Below are 24,612 nucleotides of genomic sequence, written 5' to 3' on the forward strand. Positions count from 1 at the left end.
TGCATTGCTTGGTTCTAACTTTTTGACAGTTACACATGACAAAATGCCTACGTTGACTGAACTACGCCATTGGTCAGTTCTATACTACACGCCAGTTGCATTGCTTGGTTCTAACTTTTTGACAGTTACACATGACAAAATGCCTACGTTGACTGAACTACGCCATTGGTCAGTTCTATACTACACGCCAGTTGCATTGCTTGGTTCTAACTTTTTGACAGTTACACATGACAAAATGCCTATGTTGACTGAACTACACCATTGGTCAGTTCTATACTACACGCCAGTTGCATTGCTTGGTTCTAACTTTTTGACAGTTACACATAACAAAATGCCTACGTTGACTGAACTACGCCATTGGTCAGTTCCATACTACACACAGTTAGTAGCGCGTTACGACCATACTAGGCTCTTCCGTCCGAGCAATGCAACTGGCTCCAGGACCTTTAGTGGTGGTCTGGGTGCAGGCTCTTTGGATGAGACAGTAAACCAAAGTCCTGTGTGTAGCATGCATTTCGTGCATGTGAAAGGTCCAATGGCAACAAAAGGTTTGTTCCTGGCAAAAAAATTGCAGAAACTGAGAGTAAAACAGATACACTTGCAGGCAGAAGAAAAAGAAAGAAAAAAAAAAGGTGGTGGTACACTGTTGCAACATTCTCCCCGGAATGCAGCTCATATTTCACATGCAGAAACCTGCGTGCAGTACAGTACAGTAAAGTACAACATAACACAACACAAAACAATACAATATACACACAGCCATACCTGGGCTCGTGTTTGTAATGACAGAAACATAGGGAAAAGTCACACCTGGGACACATGAAGGCAAGTCCAACAAACACAAAGAAGTGATCAGAAGACAGCAGGCATGGAGCTAAACATTGCTGCAAACAGGTAAGATTTCTCTCCTTTGATTCAAAAACGGATATCTGTATAATGAATCAATCTTCAAATGCACAAGTTTAACTCACTCAGTACGGCCAGTCCTCTCTTCTCCTCTACACAGACCCCTCGGATGTCCAGTGGGTGTCTGAATGACCCAACCTTTAGCTTCCGTCGTCAGAATTGTGGTAATCTTTGTCAACATTCACCTCTTCAGTATAAGCGCCTTCCACTTGCAATACTTTGATGATGGTAATTGGGGTGAAACGCTGTTAACGTCGTCTCTTTCGCCGTTCGTATGGAGAGAGTTAAGACACTCTTCAAAATAGCAGGAATCGAAAAAAAAGAATCGAAACACAATCCACACTGAGGTCAAGAGAATTGATGAACAAACAAATGATGTTTCATGGATCCTAGGCTTTGGGCAATGATTCAAAACAAGAAAAGGAATGAGTGACGGGCGCAACAGCCAAGTGGTTAAAGCGTTGGACTGTCAATCTGATCGAATCACGGTGACGGCGCCTGGTGGGTAAAGGGTGGAGATTTTTACGATCTCCCAGGTCAACATATGTGCAGATGTGCTAGTGCCTGAACCCCCTTCGTGTGTATATGCAAGCAGAAGATCAAATACGCACGTTAAAGATCCTGTAATCAATGTCAGCGTTCAGTGGGTTATGGAAACAAGAATATACCCAGCATGCACACCCCCGAAAACGGAGTATGGCTGCCTACATGGCGGGGTAAAAACGGTCATACACGTAAAAGCCCACTCGTGTGCATACGAGTGAACGCAGAAGAAGAAAGAAGAAGAAGGAATGAGTGGGAAAAGGGATGGTGAAAGTTGAAGACAGACACACAAAGAGAGAGAAACAAAGAGAAACAGGAGACAGGACCTCAGACCACAACATCAACGCTAAAACAACAAGACAGCCAACAGAGACAGACACAGAAACAGAAATCTGGACCTCAGACCAAAACATCAACGCAACGCTTGAACAACAGAGACAGCCCGATGGAGCTCCAGGAGAAACTGTGGGGACTTGTGGGGTCCCTGCCGCGGACTGTGGACTTCGCTGTCCTGACCGGACTGGAAGTCCAGCGTGGCTAGGGAATGCGGAAGAAGAACAGCAACAACAGAGACAGAGACAGAAATCAGACCTCAGACCAATACATCAACGCAACACTAGAACAACAAGACTGGCAAACAGAGACAGACACAGAAATCAGACCTCAGACCACAACATCAACGCTAAAACAACAAGACATGCCAACAGAGACAGACACAGACACAGAAATCAGGACCTCAGACCACAACATCAACGCAATGCTTGAACAACAAAGACAGCCCGGTAGAGCTCCAGGAGAAACTGTGGGGACCGGTTGGGTCCCTGCCGCGGACTGTGGACTTCACCGTCCTGACCGGACTGGAAGTCTATGGTGGCTAGGGAATGCGGAAGAAGAACAGCAACAACAGAGACAGAGACAGAAATCAGACCTCAGACCAAGACATCAATGCAACACTTGAACAACAAGACTGGCAAACAGAGACAGACACAGAAATCAGACCTCAGACCAATACATCAACGCAACACTTGAACAACAAGACTGGCAAACAGAGACAGACACAGAGACAGAAATCAGGACCTAAGACCAAAACATCAATGCTAGAACAACAAGACACGCCAACAGAGACAGAGAAACAGTGACAGAAACTTAAAGCAGGACCTGAGACCACAACATCAATGCAATGCTAAAACAACAAGACTGGCAAACAGAGACAGAGACAGACACAGAGATAGAAATCAGGACCTCAGACCAACACATCAACACAACACTAAAACAACAGAGACAGAGACAGAGACAGAAATCAGGACCTCAGACCAACACATGAAGGCAACGCTTGTACAACAAGACTGGCAAACAGAGACAGAGACAGAAATCAGACCTCAGACCAATACATCAACACAACACTTGAACAACAAGACTGTCAATCAGAGACAGACACAGAAACAGAAATCTGGACCTCAGACCAAAACATCAAATTTATACAACAGAGACAGAGACAGAAATCAGGACCTCAGACCAAAACATCAATGCTAGAACAACAAGACAGCCAACAGAGACAGAGAAACAGTGACAGAAACTTAAATCAGGACCTGAGACCACAACATCAATGCAATGCTAAAACAACAAGACTGGCAAACAGAGACAGAGACAGACACAGAGATAGAAATCAGGACCTCAGACCAACACATCAACGCAACACTAAAACAACAGAGACAGAGACAGAAATCAGGACCTCAGACCAACACATCAACGCAACGCTTGTACTACAAGACAGGCGATCAGAGATAGAGACAGAGACAGACACAGACACAAAAACAGAAATCAGCACCTCAGACCAAAAACATCAACACTAAAACAAACCTGGGTTTTCTCCCTGGCTGCCGAGTCCTCTTTCCACGGTGCCACACTACCTGGCAGACGGAAGCTGATGAGCTCAGATTCTACCTGTAGCTCTGCGACATAGGTGATTTTGATGAGGACAGTGGCATTGGGGGGCAAGTTGCCTACGCTCACTGTGAACACGTCCTGTGGAATAATAACACATAGAGTGTACATGCATGCACATTCACACACACACACACACACACAAACACACGCTCCGACGCGCACACACACACACACACACACACACACACAAGTGCAATGGTGGTCTGGTGGTAATGCTTCTTTCTAGGAAGCAAGAAAAACCTAAGCATGCTGGATCAAATCCCAACACTCACCAGTATTATCTCCCCTACCATTAGACCTTGATTGGTAGTCTAGATGCTAATCAATTGGAAGAGATGGTAAACCAAGTTCCTGTGTGTAGCATACAATACAATACAATACAACACACACACACACACACACACACACACACACACACACACACACACACAGAAAAATCACACCCAAAAACCTGTCTTCCAGAAACTTTCCCTGGACACCCCAATCTTAAGCCATTCCTGAAACAGATCCCTCAACGTGTGCAAGCGAACTTTTCGTTGAGAACCAGCTTCTGCTGAATCCTTCCAGCATCCACCCCCTTCCTTCCTCTGACCCCTACCTCTACCACCAATCCCCCTCCATTCCACCCCCACCCTTCATCCTTTCCTTCCCTCTCTCTCTCTCCTCTTCCTGCCCCAGACCCTCAAACCCCTTTCGACGGGTGCAATAGCTGAGTGGTCAAAGCGATGGACTTTCAGTGTGAGGGTCCAGGGTTAGAGTCTTGGTACTGACGCCTGGTGGGTAAAGGGTGGAGATTTTTCCAATCTCCCAGCGCAGACCTGCTTGTGCCTGAAAATCCTCCATGTGTATACGCAAGCAGAAGATCAAATACTAACGTTAAAGATCCTGTAATCCATGTTAGTGTTGAGTGGGTTATGGAAAAAAGAACATACCCAGCATACACACCCCAGAAAACAGAGTATGGATGCTTAAATGGCAGGGTAAAAACGATCATACACATAAAATCCAACTCGTGTACATATAAGTGAATGTGGGAGTCGCAGCCCACGAACAAAGAAGAAGAAGAAGAAACCCCTTTCGCCTTCACCATTAATGGACACCTACTGGCGTCTCCACATCCCCTGACCCCTACCTCTCCCTCCAATCCCCTCAGTTCCACCACCACCCTCCCTTTCCCTTCCCCTTCTCTCTCTCCACTTCCCGCCCACCCCCTTCACCCAAAATGGACACGTACTGGCATCTCCACATCCTGATCCATCAGGTAAGCACCATGACCTTCGCTGATCGCCTGTTTGTACTCTCGGTGCGCCGTTTCCTTCTCTTTCACCTCCCCCACAATGTGCTTGTCATTGATGAACGCCTCGAACCCGCAAACAGCCGCCCCGTCCCCCAGAGGGAAGACGTACTTGGCTTCGATGGCGGATGCGCTCTTGTTCCGGTACTCTTGCAGCACAATCACCTGTGGAGACAGGGCAGTTTTGACACCTGAGAGGATCAGAGACAGGGCGTTTTGACACCTGAGAGGATCAGAGACAGGGCGTTTTGACACCTGAGAGGATCAGAGACAGGGCGTTTTGACACCTGAGAGGATGACAGACAGGGCGTTTTGACACCTGAGAGGATCAGAGACAGAGTGTTTTGACACCTGAGAGGATCAGAGACAGAGTGTTTTGACACCTGGGAGGATGACAGACAGGGCATTTTGACAACTGAGAGGATCAGAGGCAGGGTATTTGACCAAGACAAAATCAAAGACAAAGTATTTCGACACATAACAAGATCAGAAACAGGGTATTACAAGATCAAATACAGGATATTTTGACACAAGACAAGATCATAGGGTATTTTGACATATGACAAGATCATATTCAGGGTATTTTGACACAAAACAATCACAGACAGGAAATTTTGACACGGGCAGTGTATTTGACATATGACAAGATCAGAGACAGGGTATTTTACCCAAATGACAAAAAATATATAAAATAGTCATACACCTAAAACCCCGTTTGTACATCCATGTGAACAATGCAGCTAAAAATTGGCTGTCATGAAACCACACACCGGATGAGACTGCTGCACTGCTGCAGATACCAATTACCTGGGAGGTAATTCAAAGGAAAGAGAGAGGCAGAATGGTTAAGACACTTACCAGCCAATACAGCGACCGTGAGGATCTACGGTCAAAACTCAGGTCTCACCCATTTTTGACTCACTTGTGTAAACAAAGTGAGTCTATGTTTAAACCCTGTGTTTGTTTGTCTGTGTGTGTGTGTGTGTGTGTGTGTGTCCGTGTGTCTGTGTGCTGTGTGTCCATGGTAAACTTTAACATTGACATTTTCTCTACAAATACTTTGTCAGTTGACACCAAATTTGGCATAAGAATAGGAAAAATGCAGTTCTTTCCAGTCATCTTGCTTAAAACAATATTGCACCTCTGGGATAGGCACAAATTTTTTTTTTTTTTAAAGAAGCCTAATTATATGCAAACTGCATTTACTGTTATATTTATATTTTTGGTATTCTCTAAACTTGGCACTTTGACCTCTTATTCTGACACAACAACAAGAGGAGTCATTATTATCATTTTTTGTTCAAACAGGAACTTCTCTTGCTAAGCATGGAATTTTTATTTATTTTGCAAACGTTTTGGTGCAGATAGTAAAAAAGGGAAATTACTCTGTAATTAATGCTAGGGGACTTAATTTATTGCAAGTGAGTCTTGAAGGCCTTGCCTCTCTTGTTTCTGAATCAAACTGAGCATCTAGTCATTCAGATGAGACCATAAACTGAGGCCCCAAGTGCAGCACCCACTTGGCTCACTGGAAAAGAACCCATGGCAACATTGTTGTTGTCCTCTGGCAAATTTCTGTGGAAAAGATCTGCTCTGATAGTTACACAAACATAATGGCAAAATTCTGTAGAAAAGATCTGCTCTGACAGTTACACAAACATAATGGCAAAATTCTGTTAAAGAAAACACAAAACAACCTGCTCTGATAGTTACACAAACATAATGGCAAAATTCTGTTAAAGAAAACACAAAACAAACTGCTCTGATAGTTACACAAACATAATGGCAAAATTCTGTTTAAAAAAACAACAAAAAAACTGCTCTGATAGTTTTACAAACATAATGGCAAAATTCTGTTAAAAAAACACAAAACAAACTGCTCGGATAGTTACACAAACATAATGGCAAAATTCTGTTAAAAAAACACAAAACAAACTGCTCGGATAGTTACACAAACATAATGGCAAAATTCTGTTTAAAAAAAAAACCCAAAACAAACTGCTCTGATAGTTACACAAACATAATGGCAAAATTCTGTTAAAAAAACACAAAACAAACTGCTCTGATAGTTACACAAACATAATGGCAAAATTCTGTTAAAAAAACACAAAACAAACTGCTCGGATAGTTACACAAACATAATGGCAAAATTCTGTTAAAAAACACAAAACAAACTGCTCTGATAGTTACACAAACATAATGGCAAAATTCTGTTAGAAAAACACAAAACAAACTGCTCGGATAGTTACACAAACATAATGGCAAAATTCTGTTTAAAAACACAAAACAAACTGCTCTGATAGTTACACAAACATAATGGCAAAATTCTGTTTAAAAACACAAAACAAACTGCTCTGATAGTTACACAAACATAATGGCAAAATTCTGTTTTAAAAAAATCCATTCTGACAGGAACACAAGTAGTATATATGCATGCACTCAAGGCCTGACTAGGGCGTTGGGTTGTACTGCTGGTCTGAGGTATCTGTCCAGCAGATGTGGTGTAGCATATATGGATTTGTCTCAACATAGTGATGCCTCCTTGAGGAACTGAAACTGAAAACTTATTACATGAAACTAAACCTCAAAACTAATTACCTGAAATTCCATTCAAATCACTTCAGTTATCCGCGCGTGTGGGGTGGGTGGTGGTGGGTGGGGGGGTGCGGTGCGGGTGTGTGCTGATTATCTGATTGTGGTTTTCCGCAATTCATCTTTATTCTTATCTTATCTGTCTATTATAATCAATGTGCAGTATAGTAGGCTATTTATAATTATATTCAAATAATGTTTCTTAATTCTTTCTGTTTTTACATTAAGAATACTAGTTATTACCTGCAGTGTGTGGATGTATGTATGAAACAATGTATGTGATATTATTTTACATTTGTATCTTCGTAATATTTGTAGGGGCTGTTGTTGGCTTTTACAGTTATGGTCCCCATGTTGTTTACTTGTTTATGTTGTGATAATGCACCTGGCAAAATTTCTCCAGTTGGAGATAATAAAGTTATTCTTATCTTATCTTATCTTATCTAAAATACTTTACTGTCTGCTTCAAGCAATTAGAACAGAAAATTTTGTTTTGGCCTATTCAAATGCTCTTCAACAAATACCAAAGAGAAAACTGAATGAGTAACTTGCACACCCTCCTCTAATCACCACACTCACATCAATTATCATGTAGAAAGATAAATTTTTAGGTAAGATATCATATTTTTAAGATAAAGTAAAACAACTGTGTGTGTGAGTGTGAGTGTGTGTGAGTGAGTGTTTGTGTGTTCGTTCTTTAGTTTACCGTCTTTTTACTATCAGTGATATTAGACGTTTGTGTGTGTGTGTGTGTGTGTGTGTGTGTGTGTGCATTTTAAGATAAAGTGAAACAACTCTGTGTATGTGTGTGTGTGTATGTGTGTGCATGTGTGTGCGTGCATGCGTGCGTGTGCACGTGCATGCGTGTGTGCGTTTATTTCAATCATCATTAGAAAAAGGAAATATTCCATAAGATAATTATAACATTTTGATTAAGACACAATTGCTCATCAACAATTATCAAAGTGAAAAAAAAAAGATTAACTGGCACACCATTCCCTGATCACCATGCATGAAAGAAACTGAAACTGAAAACTGAAAACTACTTACCTGAAACTGAAAACGACTTCAAATCAAATCAAATTATGGTGCTTAGAGACTCGCTGACCACTAAGGCCATCTCAAGACTATCGCCACGTTAGCATTTACTTCAAGTCCAGGGCATGAAAGCTACTTACCTGAAACTGAACATCAATTGCCTGAAACTGAAAGCTAATGACCTGCAGCTAAAGCTGAAGACTAAAACTTACCTGGGCAGCCAAATCCACCAGTCTGGCCTTGACGTGCACAGACTTCAGCTCCACCTCACCCTCCGCTTGCTCCGACACCAGACCCGGCCGAACACGACTCAGCGGGTCACTCACATTCTGGACGTCCTGCAGCTCTGCAAGGGGTGTTTAACGTGCACAAAATGCATTAGAATGATGACACGTGAAAAATATCCATCAAAACAAAAGATGAAAATAAAAAGACACATAAAAAATAACTATGAAAACAAAGAAAAATAAATTTGGTGTGCACTAACAAAGGATTTCCAGAGAAAATGACAACGTTATAAGTTTACCACGAACAGACACACGGACTCATACATACAGACAACCGAACACCGTGTTATTACACAGACTCACTTTGTTTACAACATGAAGACTCTGGGTGGCCTCCTCTTTACCTAAGGTAAACTCCACCAGATACCGCAGTCTCTGCTGGCTCAAGTTGTACACAAGTGAGTCAACAAAAGGACGCATGAAAAACAACTATCAAAACAAGAGAGGCAAGGCCTTCAAGACTCACTTGTGATACACTTAAAAAAAAAAAAAATCTAATCGTTAAAATGTGTTCTGTATTTGTTATTATAAAGTTTTGGGTTAAAAGAAAAAGAAAAAAAAAGTCCTAACGGCAGATTCGAACTCCGCGTGTTCGGGTGAGAAGAAACTGTCTTACCCATTACACTATCATGGCTCCTTAACTGAAATTCAAAAATATAATATTTAAACATGCTTTTTTAAAGGGCGATAAATCGATTGCGGTATTCGCGGTAAGAACGCTGTTTGAATCATATTATTCTGGTGTATCTTGGGCATTCAAAAAATCTTTAAGGGCAATTAAAAATTCTTTTTAAGTCCGCGGTAAAGGAGACGTGGCTATCGCCACAATCACACTGCAACATTTAGCCGTTTTCTCTGGATCTAGATAGATGTACAAGTTTCAGTTAGGTACACCCGGCTGACACAGTCGATTCAATTTCTCTTTTATGTTCATTCTAGTTTTATAGTTTTAAAGTTGATATCAAAATTGAGCATTTTGTTAAACTAATAACATGTAGAGCCAAGTACAAGTACTTCTAAACATCTTATGAAGTGAAAAGGACTTCATTTTGAGAAAAGTCAAGACTGGAAATTTTTACATTTCATCAATTCAAGGGTATTAACTCACATGGTTCATTATTTTTAACTGTGAATTCCGACTGATTCTGTGGATATTTTTATGGCAGTTTGGGGCATAATCCAGCAAGTGATGAGGCGTTCACAAATCTTTCTCTGAATAAATACTTAATGGTCTCCTTCTCCAACTTTCAATCACATGTTATTGTGTACTGTCGATTGAATATAATAGGATTGAACGGGCAGGTCAACAACTTGAAACAAAATGGCGTCGTTTGTGTTCGCGAAGAATATGAGCACGCGCTTTGAATGTGTATAAATATGTGTACGCAACTGATTTTTGCCCATGACCTTCAGGGCTCAGCCAGTAGATCTATAAAGTCCACTCATCGTATTGATTTTAGTATTTTCCAAAAAAGACCACTTGGGCGAATGAACATAGTGAAAGCCCTGTACACTGAGAGTAAAACACACAAGCTTTTTATGTATTGAGTATAATTTCAAAATGTAATGTTTAAGATGAGAAAGATCAGGTTAAAGCAAATTAAGTCCCCTAGCATTAATTACAGAGTAATTTCCCTTTTTTACTATCTGCGCCAAAACGTTTGCAAAATAAATATAACTTCCATGCTTAGCAAAAGAAGTTCCTGTTTGAACAAAAAATGATAATAATGACTGCTCTTGTTGTTGTGTCGAATATCAGATCAAAGTGCCAAGTTTAGAGAATTAAAAAAAATATAAATATAACAGTAAATGCAGTTTGCATATAATTTGGCTTCTTTTTTTAATTTTTTTGTGCCCATCCCAGAGGTGCAATATTGTTTTAAACAAGTTGACTGGAAAGAACTGAATTTTTCCTATTTTTATGCCTAATTTGGTGTCAACTGACAAAGTATTTGCAGAGAAAATGGCAATGTTAAACTTTACCACGGACACACAGACACACACACACACACACACAGACAACCGAACACCGGGTTAAAACAAAGATGAAAATAAAAGTGGACGTGAAAAATAAGCGTCAAATCAAAGAGAAAAAGGATACAAGAAATAACTATCAACCCAAAGAGAAAACAAAAGGGCACATAAGAAATAACTATCAAAACAAAGAGAAAATAAAAGGACACATAAGAAATAACTATCAAAACAAAGAGAAAATAAAAGGAAACATAAGAAATAACTATCAAAACAAAGAGAAAATAAAAGGACACATAAGAAATAACTATCAAAACAAAGAGAAAATAAAAGGAAACATAAGAAATAACTATCAAAACAAAGAGAAAATAAAAGGACACATAAAAAATAACTATCAAAACAAAGAGAAAATAAAAGGACACATAAGAAATAACTATCAAAACAAAGAGAAAATAAAAGGACACATAAAAAATAACTATCAAACCAAAGAGAAAACAAAAGGGCACATAAGAAATAACTATCAACCCAAAGAGAAAATAAAAGGACACGTAAGAAATAACTATCAAAACAAAGAGAAAACAAAAGGACAGACGTGAAAAATAACCGTCAAATACAAGGACACATAAAGAAATAACAATTAAAACTAAGAGAAAACAGGTCATATGAAAAGAGATTCACAAAACAAACAAAACAACAAAAAAAACTTACTTTTTTCTCAAAACAAAAGCACAAACTAACAAACCCATCATGACAGATTAACATACTTACCAACATCAAGTGGTTGGGAGGGGAGACAATCGTCCATGACAACCTGTCCCTCTTCAACGGTCAGACTCTGGGTGGCCTCCTCTTTACCTAAGGTAAACTCCACCAGATACCGCAGTCTCTGCTGGGTCATGTTGTACACAACAAACTCATCCTCCTGTAGCAAATGCAAGGCAAAATCAATAAATAAATGACCTACTGCCTTCGGCAGATAGAGATTCAAGATTCAAGATTCAAGATTCAAAAACTTTATTACTCAAGGATAAAGATTTTAGGCATCGCCCAGTCTTCCAATCTGTCCTTGTGACAACAATAACAATAACAACATTAACGATAACGACAAAAAAATAATAATTTTGTTAACACTGCTACATCCACTGCTACTACAACGAAGAATGATCACCACCATCATCATTAACATCGTAAAAAGTAATAAAACGAACACATTCATACATTCATATCCATACACATGCACACACTCTCTCCACCCAACACACACACACACACACACACACATACTTATGCACATACAGAGACATGACCGAGGTGAGAAACATATAGCGGACATAAAGAAAATAAAGAGAGAGAGACAGAGAGAGAGAGAAACAAAATGAAACAATTTTCAATTTCAAGTGCTGTTTTGCCCTCAAAGGGAAAAAAGAAAAGAAGAAGAAAAAAATTAGACATACAAAATGAAAGCATGTGCATAACATACAAAAAACACTATTGTTGGAAAACACCACATAACAAGAAAATAACAGGGAGAGGGAGGGACAGCGACAGACAGAGACACAGGCAGATATAGACAATTAGAACAGCTAAATTTTAAATAATACACCCAACATTACTGTATATTATGATACTGAATCATGATCAGTACATTTTAGGATAAAGAGGTGTCTGGTTTGAAAGATTCATCAGGTATTCATGTAAGTGAATTTAAATTATATGAAAATTTGATTAATTTTTTTAAGATTTTCTGGCATATGATTCCATAACCAACCCCCAAAATAAAGGCTTGATTTACATAAAATAACAATTGTAAATTGGAGATTTATCCTATGTGAATGTTGATAATCGTTAAAACTAAACGAATTTGACAGATACAGAGAGAGAGAGATAGAGAGAGAGAGAGAGGGAGAGAAAAAGAGAGAGTTAGCGCATATGTGTGTGTGTGTGGCTTTTCTCTTTCTCTTAACTGTGTGTGAAACCATCATGTACGTTTACATGTTGTGTGGCCTTGAAAATGTTGGAGCATGCCAATGGGAAGAAGACAAATTTATTACAAAAATAAATAAATAAAAATACACAAAGAAGAAGAAAAAACACTAAATGCAATCATTTACAATGATCCTTTCCTTTTCCAACAGTCTGCAATCATTTTCACTTTTAGTTTAAATTTCAAAGAGGTTTTAAAACCTGTGGACTGATCCATATATATTACACCAAATCTGCTTAAAAAGGAGTCTGTCTATACTCAACTCAAACACTGAAGCATTTTTGTATTTTTCCTCACACATAAAGTCTACACTCACCTCAAACACTTGTGTTTTTCCCCACATATAAAGTCTACACTCACCTCAAACACTCGCAGATTTTTTCTGTATGTATGATGTATACTCACCTCAAACACTTGTATTTTTTCCCCACATAAGAAATCTATACTCACCTCAAATACTTGAATTCTCTAAATGTACTAATCTTCACACATAAAGTCTGTGCTCACGTCAAACACAGAAGCATTGCTGTGTTTTATCCCCCACACATATACAGTCTATACTGACCTCAAACACGGAAGCATTGTCATGTTTTCTCCCCACATATATAGTCCATACTGACCTCAAACACAGAAGCACTGTCATGTTTTATCCCCCACACATATACAGTCTATACTGACCTCAAACACGGAAGCATTGTCAGGTTTTCTCGCTACATATACAGTCTATACTGACCTCACACACGGAAGCATTGTCGTGTTTTCTCCCTACATATACAGTCTATACTGACCTCAAACACGGAAGCATTGTCGTGTTTTCTCGCTACATATACAGTCTATACTGACCTCAAACACGGAAGCATTGTCGTGTTTTCTCCCTACATATACAGTCTATACTGACCTCAAACACGGAAGCATTGTTGTGTTTTCTCCCTACATATACAGTCTATACTGACCTCAAACACGGAAGCATTGTCATGTTTTCTCCCTACATATACAGTCTATACTGACCTCAAACACGGAAGCATTGTCGTGTTTTCTCCCTACATATACAGTCTATACTGACCTCAAACACGGAAGCATTGTCGTGTTTTCTCCCTACATATACAGTCTATACTGACCTCAAACACGGAAGCATTGTCGTGTTTTCTCCCTACATATACAGTCTATACTGACCTCAAACACAGAAGCACTGTCATGTTTTACCCCCCACACATATACAGTCTATACTGACCTCAAACACGGAAGCATTGTCTTGTTTTCTCCCCACATATATACAGTCTATACTGACCTCAAACACGGAAGCATTGTCATGTTTTCTCCCTACATATACAGTCAATACTGACCTCAAACATGGAAGCAATGTCATGTTTTCTCCCTACATATACAGTCTATACTGACCTCAAACACAGAAGCATTGTCATGTTTTCTCCCTATATATACAGTCTATACTGAACTCAAACACGGAAGCATTGTCATGTTTTCTCCCTACATATACAGTCTATACTGACCTCAAACATGGAAGCATTGTCGTGTTTTCTCCCCACATATATAGTCTATACTGACCTCAAACACAGAAGCACTGTCATGTTTTATCCCCCACACATATAAAGTCTATACTGACCTCAAACACGGAAGCATTGTCATGTTTTCTCCCTACATATACAGTCTATACTGACCTCAAACACGGAAGCATTGTCGTGTTTTCTCCCTACATATACAGTCTATACTGACCTCAAACATGGAAGCATTGTCGTGTTTTCTCCCCACATATACAGTCTATACTGACCTCAAACACAGAAGCACTGCTGTGTTTTATCCCCACGTATATACCATAAAGTTCGGTCTATTGAGCGCACTGGTATATAAGCCACACCCACTAAATTTTGGAAAAAACTGAACTTTATACATACATAAGCCACACTTATTTCCGGTACCAGAACACATACTGATACTACAGAAAAACTGTCAATACTGTAGGTTATGAAATAAACACAAGCGGGAACAACACAAAGAAAGCAAGCGAAAATACTGCTAGTGCCACAAAAAAATAATAAACGCAACGAAAATAAGATCCAAAATTTAGGGATAGTCACATTTATTCAACGTCATCCTGCTCACTGAATCCACTGAAATCTTCGTCTTCAGTGTCCGAGTTGAAGAGAACCAGAACAGCTTCCTCCGCCATATTGTCACTGACTTCAGCCTAACTTTTACTTCATGAACATGAAGGTGGAGGTCACTGCTGGTTCGTCGCTTGCACTGTCATCTGTTAGGTTGATCGCCTTCAATTTGAAGGCTGCATCATAAGCATAACGTCGCGTTTTCAGCATGATGAGAGTGTACGCTTGAGCAGAGTAGAACTGAATGCTGATCTGAAGGCTTTAATGTGTGCGGATTTGATTTATAAAACATGAACAGTTAGCACACTATCCTGAACCTCATCCAAAAATTCATGGACAGAAATCATGATTTTGTTGAGTTGAAGGGCAGCTAAGAATAGACGATAATGTGACACTCCCGGGATCTTTAAAATCCTCAAATAAGCCGCATCATTGTATAAGCCGCAGAGGTTGAAGCTGGAGTAAAAAGTTGCGGCTTATAGACCAAACTTTACAGTAGTTTATACTGACCTCAAACACGGAAGCATTGTCGTGTTTTCTCCCCACACCGTGTGTGCTATGGTAGCCATCAGGAGGTGCCGAAAGGGAGGTGTCTGTGACGGTGAAATCACAACAGTCACCCAGAGCCACCTCAGCAACCAGCATCAGCCGTGTCCCTCGTGTTCTGCTCGGCGTGGAGTATGAAGCACTCGTGCTGCAGAAAAGTAAGAACTGTGCATGATAGTTGTGTCCGGAAATGACCTCCAGAACAGCAGAGGCGGCAACTGCTGTCCCGACTATCTGGGTTAAAATTTTGATAACTGTGGAGAGTGTCTAGCCCAAATTACATCCTCACTCACTTGGCCAAGAGGGATTTAGGACAGTCGGTATTGGGACGGTCCCCAAAGGCCAACCAGCACCCCAAGGCTGCAGCATTAAGAGCCAGTGCGGTCTTGCCTCCTGGTTTGAGAGTCTTAAGTCCTTCACAAAAGACTAAGCTGTAAGATGAATTGTAAAGTGTTGGCCCACCTGTAAGCTTCTGTCAATCTCTGATAAAAGAACTGTAATGACACATGCTGATCCATCACATAATTCCATCAAAATTGCTACAGAACTGTGAAGATATGTGTGGAACAAGACTGACTGTCCTTCCTGGAGTGGGAACCACCACGCATGTCTGTGAGACTGCAAAATGTGTGTGTGTGTGTGTGTGTGTGTGTGTGTGTGTGTGTGTGCGTGTGTGCGCGTGTGTGTGTGTCTGTGTGTGTGTCTGTGTGTATGTATGTGTATGTGTGTGTATGTGTCTGTGTGTGTCTCTGTGTGTGTATGTGTGTATGTATGTGTGTGTGTGTATATGTGTGTGTGTGTTGGGAGTTGCAACATGTAGGAATGTGTGTGTGTGTGTGTGTGTGTGTGTATCCATGTGTGTGTTTATTTATCAGGCATATATTTCTTTATCCAAGTATTATCATTGTCATCATTATCATAAATATAATTTTTGCATGCATTCTATCAATTCATTCTGTTTTTTATTCTTTTAAATTTCCTTTCCTTTCTCATCCTCACGGCCTGACTAAACGCCATGGGCTACGCCGCTGGTCAGGCATCAGCTTGGCAGAGGTGGTGTAGCGTATATGGATTTGTCTGAACGCAGTGATGCCTCTTTGAGCAACTGAACAGAACTGAGACCATCATACCGGCCATGATGCGCTGACACCAAACACTTTGACAGCAACTCAAACTAACCACAATCATGCACATGGAGGAGAAACTGAAACCGGTCACCATGAAAGACTGGCATGATTGGAGACATTTTTGTCTGTATGCTGACAACGAGTGAGGATACAGATGATAATGGTGCCACTATGGAGGTCCATTTTGGTTTGAAACTATGTGATGTATAACTTTTTTGTCTGTATGCCGACAACGAGTGAGGATACAAATGATAATGGCGCCACTATGGAGGTCCATTTTGGTTTGAAACTATGTGATGTAAAACAAAAGTTAGAGGTAAGATGATGACGATGCTGCTGCGGAGGTCCATTTTTTTAAGTTTGTAACTATTTAAAACTAAACAAAACTATGAAGTAAGATTATAATGATGCTGCTATGGAGGTCCATTTAGGTTTGGCACTACGTGAAGCAAAACGAGAGTTTGAGGTGAAACAGTTTTCTACCTGGCAGCACTGGCAAAGTAGATGCCACTTCCCAGCATGCCTGCATCTGACCTTGACCCTCCATGGTCATCCACCACGACCTTGGGCAAAAGCAGCCCTCTGAAGGACAGACAAGTGCACACATACATGTATGCACAAGCACAAATGCACGTGTGCATGCACACACACGCACCATGTATGCACACACACACACAAACATACTCACACACATCACACACACACCACACACACACACACACACACACACACAGACATGAACATACACACCACATACATACACACAGATATGCACATACACACCACATACACACACACACACACCACACACATACACAAACACACACACACACACCAAACACACACGCACACACACAAACAGACATGCACACACACACACACACACACACACACACACACACACACAAAAAAAAAAAAAAAAAAAAAACAGACAAAAAACAGGTGATCACATCCACTTACAAGTGTGGACACATTCATAAATCAAGGAGACATGAGCAAACATATTAATGTATTCACAATCACACACACACACACACACACACACACACAGTAGAAAGACATAAATGAAGACAACGACTACTACTACTACTACTACTACTACTACTACTACCACCAAGATATAATTGAAGACAATGACCATTACTATTACTACGACGATGATGACATAACTGAAGACAATGACCACCACCACTACTACTACCACTACCACCACCACCACCACCACCACCACAACATAATTGAAGACAATGACTACTACTACTACTACTATCACCACGACGCAACTGAATACAACGACCACCACAACTACTACGACTACTACTACTACTACTACTACTACGACATAACTTAAGACAACCACCACTACTACTACCACTACTACTACTACTACTATCACCACGACACAATTGAAGACAATGACCACTACTACTACTACCACCACCACCACCACATAATTGAAGACAATGACTACTACTACCACTACTACTACTACTACATAATTGAAGACAATGACTACTACTACTACTACTGCTACTACTACTACAACGACAACGACGACATAATTGAAGACAATGATGACTACTACTACTACTATTACTACTACTACTACTACTACTACCACCACGACAAAATAGAAGACAACAACCACTACTACTGCCACTACTAGTATTACTACTACCACCACAACATAACTGAAGACAATGACCACTACTACTACTATTACTACTTCTACCACCATGACATAATTGAAGACAACGACCACCACCACCACCACCACTACTACTACTACTACTACTACTACCATGACGTAGCTGAAGACAATCACCACCACCACTACTACTACTACTACTACTACTACTACTACCACCCCAACATAACTGAAGACAACAACCACTACCACTACTATTACTACCACCACTGACTCATTCTTTCCTTGCTTTCCTCATGCTATCACACTCAAACGCTGACTTTACCTAGACAGGATGCCAAGAAAGTTCTCCACTTTTGAAGCGTGGAAGAGGCATCGTTTGTTGTGCAGGTCATGCTGAAAGGCAGAATCTTCTATTGGTCGCTGGACAGCAAAGACGCTGGAAATGTGGACAGCAACGTCTCTGCACAAACACTGCCGCCGTCAACTGCAGTCATTGCAGGATTCAAAGGCTATGCCAATCTTGAATGAAAGCTAATTAGGTTAGCACATTTCTTCTGTCATCGAAGTTGTGTACACTTGTCAAATGGTCAGTATCAGGGCAAGCCCGGAACTATCTTTTTTGAGGAGGTGTCTGGGTTCGTTCCAATGTACCTTTTATTTACGTACCTGTGTGCTAGCTGAATCGGTAGCATAAGCAGCACTGACTTGAAATTGTGTATATTGTTTGCACAATTTTATTTTCTCCTTTTTTGTGTTTATGTATGTATGAGAGATGATGCTTTTTTCTTTATTCATTTGTTGCCTCTTTAAATGTTTGTGGAAAAAATAATGAATGATTTTTCTTTTAGAGAGAGAGAGAGAGAGAAAGAGACAGAGACAGAGAGAGAGAGAGAGAGAGAGAGAAAGAGACAGAGACAGAGAGAGAGAGAGATCTGCACAAAGATTATCACTGTCAACCTTGTCATTCCACCTTCTTTGCCATGCCATAGCATTATGAAAATAAGCTACACACACATTCTTTCTTTTTTCTCGCTTCTGATGGCAAGAACTTCCACATTCACTGGAGTTTTAACTGTTCACCATTTTTACCCCACACCGTTAATTAACCCTTTGACTCCCAGAACTATTCATAATTTTTGATAAAAAAAACATCACCAGCCTCACCAAAAAATGAAACAAAAAAATCACAAAAATTAACATGATGTTCGAATGTACATGCAAATGAAGAAAACATGTAATGAGAATATAACTGCCACATGTTCAATGTTGACAGGATGAGATAACTCACAATCATGGCAAGATCACCAAGTTTAAAAACATTCACATGTCCTTTAATCTATAAAATAAAATAAAAAGAAGAAAAGGAGAAGGAGGAGGAAGAATAAGAACAAGAAAGAGAGAGGGGGAGGGGAGGAGGGAGGGGTTTGTTGTCTATCACTTAAAATGGATACAAAGCGAAAAGGGCTGTCCTGCAACCAGCCCCTATACCCAACACAGTGATTTCTCTATTAAGAGAACGGGGAAGAGGAAGAAGAAGAAGTAGAAGAAGAAGAAAAAGAAGAAATGAATGACTGAATGAACGAATGGCTTGTGTGTAGTGCATTTCTCTAAATAAATCTAGTGCATGACCTTTAATCTTAACAATCTTAAGACATTCAAACACTTTTTTCTTTAAATAAACAATCACCTGTTGACAGAAGACAGCACATCTTCGCAGACGTGCTTACGCTCCGCAGAGTCTGGCGGCAGGTGCGTGAGGTTACAGCGCAAGGCACGATACTTCGCCTGCACCCCAGGACGAGCAGTCCAACCTGTGGCCTCACTCACATCCACCATGTCCTTGATCAACTGCATGGACACACACACACACACACACACACACACACATACACACACCGCGCGTGCGCGCACACACATAGATGAAGGCATGGATACAGTGGTGTAACAGCCTCAAACTAACCCCCTTCTAGGTTTTACCCCAGGGTCATTCTCGATTAGCCTCAAATTGCTTTGGGAAATTGTGATAATAATAATAATGGTATTTATATAGCGCTGAATCTTGTGCAGAGACAAATCAAAGCGCTTTCGCACCAGTCATTCACACACATGCATAACTCTAAAACTGTAGAAACTAAAGACAAGGAAGGGCAGGCAAGGGAAGCTATTTTGGGAAGAGGTGGGTTTTAAGGCCAGACTTGAAAGAGCTGAGAGTGGAGACTTGACGAAGCGAAAGAGGAAGTTCATTCCAATCGCAAGGTCCAGAGACAGAGAAAGAACGGTGGCCAACAGTTGAGTGTTTGAATCTGGGTATGCGTAAACAGAGTGGATCCGAAGCCAGTCGTAGTGAGTGAGATGGAGTGTAGAGGTGAAGGCAGAGATAAGAGATAGGAAGGTGAAATTGTATTTCACACACTGATGAATGGAACACACTATCCCTTTGGCACATTGTATTTCATACTACTGAGGAATGGAATATACTACTGCTTTGGCATATCATATTTCACTTATTGATGTACAGAGCACATTACTTATACACACAGATACGGATATGTATATGTATATGCCTATAAAGATGCACACACGCACACGTACATAAGAAGACATACGCACACACAGAGATGCATACACACATGCATCTACTCATGTTGACACAGACACTGACACTGACACACTGACACACACTCCCCACCTGCCTCCCTCCTCCCACTCTCCGCCCCCCACCCCCCCACCCCTCCACCCCTCCCCCCACCCACCCCCCACATAATCTGAAACAAGTAATCATAAGAAAGAAAGAAAAAAAAAACAAGGAAAAGAAGAGAGGACATGAGCACACACACACACACACACACACACACACACAAACACAGAGAGTCACACACACACACAGAGTCACACACACACACACCACACACAGAGTCACACACACACACACACACACACACACACACACACAGTCACACACACACACACACACACACACACACACACACACACACACACACATACACACACACATTTCATTGTTGCTGTAAGTGGACACACTGCTTAAAAAGAGACATCCATCCTATCATTTCCAAACCTGACAGAGATCCTGTTTTCGAGACAACCAGCCAGTTGACGGCATCACCATGTCAGCTGTTTCTGCTTTGTGAGGCAGAGCTTCATAAAACTCCTGAAACAAATGTTCAAAAAATCAAGATTCTTTAACCCCTAGGCTGCCTGTATGATGAGATAACTCGTCATCGAAATATTCTGACTTTTCCCTGGTTTGCATTGAGTTTGTTGACAAAAATACTGGTAGCTTTAGCTTGGGGAATCTCTATAGATTCTATTCATAGCTAGAAACACCATCTACGTCATGAGGCAGTCCTTTATTTGAACGTTTCGGTTGGGTTACTGTCCCAGTGTTTGCCTGGTTCCTCTCCTCGCTCGCTCGACAAAAGAATGTCAGACACCGTGCTCAAGATATGCAATCATGGTGCACTGGATCAACCAAGAGTGCTTTCTTTAGCTGATGCTCAGAAAGAATTTAAGCGTAAATTCGAAGGAGAAGACAATGATGAACTTTTATCTGATGATCTGATAGAAAATAAAGGAGCAATCAAGAGACTGACCAAGATACGACTATCAGTGAATGATGCCGGCTGTACAGCTGTAGCAGGTGACAGAAAGTGACCAAATTATTAGCAAGACACAGAGTGAGTGATTTTCTTGGCAATGCGGTCTGATGAGAACTGGACAAAGAGACCGTGTGAGAGGGGTGAAGAGGAGGGGGGTGGAGACCGAGGGGGTGTGGCCTCACATCCATGTTATCACTTGGATTAGTCACAATGCATTGTGTATCTGTCTCTTTTGTTATTGTGGTTGTTCTAGTATAACTTGTGCGCACAGGTATTATCCATTTGTCCAGAAAATATGATATTTTACAGCAAATTACCTGACTAATGTTTGTAATGAACAAGTTGAAAATGTGACAAAAAAACAAAACACTGATTTCAAAACAACAGCATATCACTAAAAATATATAAAATTGGAAAGCATTATTTGTTTTGTATTCTTTATTCATTTACCTTTCAGAAAATATATACTTTTATGGGTCTTTCTCCAATAACAAAGAGCACATTTTTTTTGAAAATGTATACCCGTTTTTTGTGGAAAAAAAACAAAAACAATGGCAAATAGACTTCACTTGAGTCCTATTTCCCTGGCAGCGAAAGGGTTAATCCTTTGATCCCTGTGGGGGCAAGGAAAATGCACAGTAACATCATCAGCATTATACACCTAAACATAAATGTAAACACTGATTAAAACAATGATCTTTGTAGTTGCATTTCTTGTGAAGAGAGAGACAGAGAGAGAGGGGATGAGAGAGAGTGTATGTGTGCGTGTGTGTGCGCGTGGTGTGTGTGCATGGTGTGTGTGTGTGTGTGTGTGTGTGTGTGGGTAGATGTGCAATGCGGTTTGGCTGACTGAAATGGAGAGGCACATAAATTTCAGTAATCTGTATATTTGTATATAGCTATTTCCATTTGGTGCCATTTAATTTATCTTTTTATTTTCTATTCATTTTATTCGTTTTATTTGTTTGTTGTTTTCTTCTTATGTTGGACATGTGCTGCTGCCAAAAAGAAAATCTCTGTACCAAAATATAGACAATAAAATTTGTGTATTGTATTTTGTGTTGTCAAATTGATGACATATACAGATAAACAACCATCATATCATCTTGGAATCTTTCCCATTTTTTATGAATTTCTCCACTTTCAAATGCAATCTACTCCCTGCTTTCAACAAGTTAGAAAAATGAAAAAAAAAAAAAAAAAAAGATTCTGGATTCAAATATTCTTTTGGAATTATCTCATTCTGAAGACCCTCAAATTTGGGGCGTGTCATAATACAATGAAATTTGTCTCCAGTCTCGCCCATCTCACAGTCACGGCATTTTACTTGGAATGTTATGACATCTACCATGTCTCAACAGGTAATTTGTGACCACTACACACACATGTACAAGCACACATACAACACACACACACACACATAAACACACACACATACACACACACACACACACATATATAGAGATAAACAGATAGATGTATATGTGTGTGTTTGTGTTTAATGTTTATTGTTAAGCGCTTCAAGCTCTCTTCAGGGAGAAAAGAACTCAACAAATGTCCATTATTATTATCATCATATTATATATATGTATATATCAAGAACATCACACATCTTAGATACACACCTGCACAATCTCCTCCACGTTCTCCTTGTTCTTCAGAGCATCTCGAATCTTCACCAGCAAGGCTTCCGCTTTCTCCACCTGCCCCAACAAAATCATTGTATTATGATACCATACAGTTATTTATTTGTGTAAGCTTATCTATTATTTATTCACTTTTTTTTTTTCTTTTTTTCTTTTTTTACATTATAATTATTATTTATTTATTTATTTATTTATTTGTGTAAGCTTATCTATTATTTATTCACTTTTTTTTTTACATTATAATTATTATTTATTTATTTATTTATTTATTTATTTATTTATTTGTGTAAGCTTATCTATTATTTATTCACCTTTTTTTTCTTTTTTTTCTCCCTCAAGGCCTGACTAAGCGCGTTGGGTTACGCTGCTGGTCAGGCATCTGCTTGGCAGATGTGGTGTAGCGTATATGGATTTGTCCGAACGCAGTGACGCCTCCTTGAGCTACTGATACTGAAACATACAGTCGGTTAGGCTCTGGACTTGTGATCCAGTGTTCACCAGTGATCAGGGTTCGAGGCCCCCGTTTCGGCATGGCGTTGTGTCCTTGGGAAAGGCACTTTACTTTGATCTTCCTCACTCTGCTCAGGTGTGAACAGGTGTGCCTGGCTTTGGTTTGGGGAAGGTGGAAGGAGAGAATTGGGCTACAGCCTTCCTATGCTAAGCCCTAGACACAGTGGACATGAATTCACTGCCTTCCTATGCTGAGCCCCAGACACAGTGGATATGAATTCACTGCCTTCCTAAACTGATCCCTAGACACAGTGGATATGAATTCACTGCCTTCCTATGCTGAGCCCTAGACAAAGTGGATATGAATTCACTGCCTTCCTATGCTAAGCCCTAGACACAGTGGATATGAATTCACTGCCTTCCTATGCTAAGCCCTAGACACAGCCAATATGAATTCACTGCCTTCCTATGCTAAGCCCTAGACACAGCGGATATGAATTCACTGCCTTCCTATGCTAAGCCCTAGACACAGCAGATGTGAATTTACTGCCTTCCTATGCTAAGCCCTAGACACAGTGGATGTGAATTCACTGCCTTCCTATGCTAAGCCCAAGACACAGTGGATATGAATTCACTGCCTTCCTATACTGAGCCCTAGACATAGTGGATGTGAATTCACTGCCTTGCTATGCTAAGCCCTAAACACAGTGGATGTGAATTCACTGCCTTCCTGTGCTAAGCCCTAGACACAGTGGATGTGAATTCACTGCCTTCCAATGCTAAGCCCTAGACACAGCAGGTATGAATTCACTGCCTTCCTATGCTAAGCCCTAGACACAGCAGATGTGAATTTACTGCCTTCCTATGCTAAGCCCTAGACACAGTGGATG

General features: G+C 40.4%; 1 protein-coding gene across 1 annotated transcript in view; it reads right to left on the reverse strand.

Annotated features, from left to right (window-relative positions):
• LOC143297656 (uncharacterized) overlaps positions 1-24,612 on the reverse strand; it is a 70,404-nt gene that overhangs the window by 36,663 nt on the left and 9,129 nt on the right. The window contains exons 8-17 of the mRNA XM_076610075.1: positions 23,252-23,329; positions 21,086-21,178; positions 19,694-19,854; positions 18,329-18,466; positions 16,839-16,937; positions 15,193-15,376; positions 11,347-11,500; positions 8,533-8,666; positions 4,631-4,855; positions 3,310-3,474 (exon numbers count right to left, since the gene is read on the reverse strand). Of these exons, the coding sequence (XP_076466190.1) occupies positions 3,310-3,474; positions 4,631-4,855; positions 8,533-8,666; positions 11,347-11,500; positions 15,193-15,376; positions 16,839-16,937; positions 18,329-18,466; positions 19,694-19,854; positions 21,086-21,178; positions 23,252-23,329 (1,431 nt within the window). The remainder of the gene's footprint in view (positions 1-3,309; positions 3,475-4,630; positions 4,856-8,532; positions 8,667-11,346; positions 11,501-15,192; positions 15,377-16,838; positions 16,938-18,328; positions 18,467-19,693; positions 19,855-21,085; positions 21,179-23,251; positions 23,330-24,612) is intronic.

This window comes from Babylonia areolata, chromosome 23 (assembly GCF_041734735.1).
Source record: "Babylonia areolata isolate BAREFJ2019XMU chromosome 23, ASM4173473v1, whole genome shotgun sequence".
Classification (NCBI taxonomy): domain Eukaryota; kingdom Metazoa; phylum Mollusca; class Gastropoda; order Neogastropoda; family Buccinidae; genus Babylonia; species Babylonia areolata.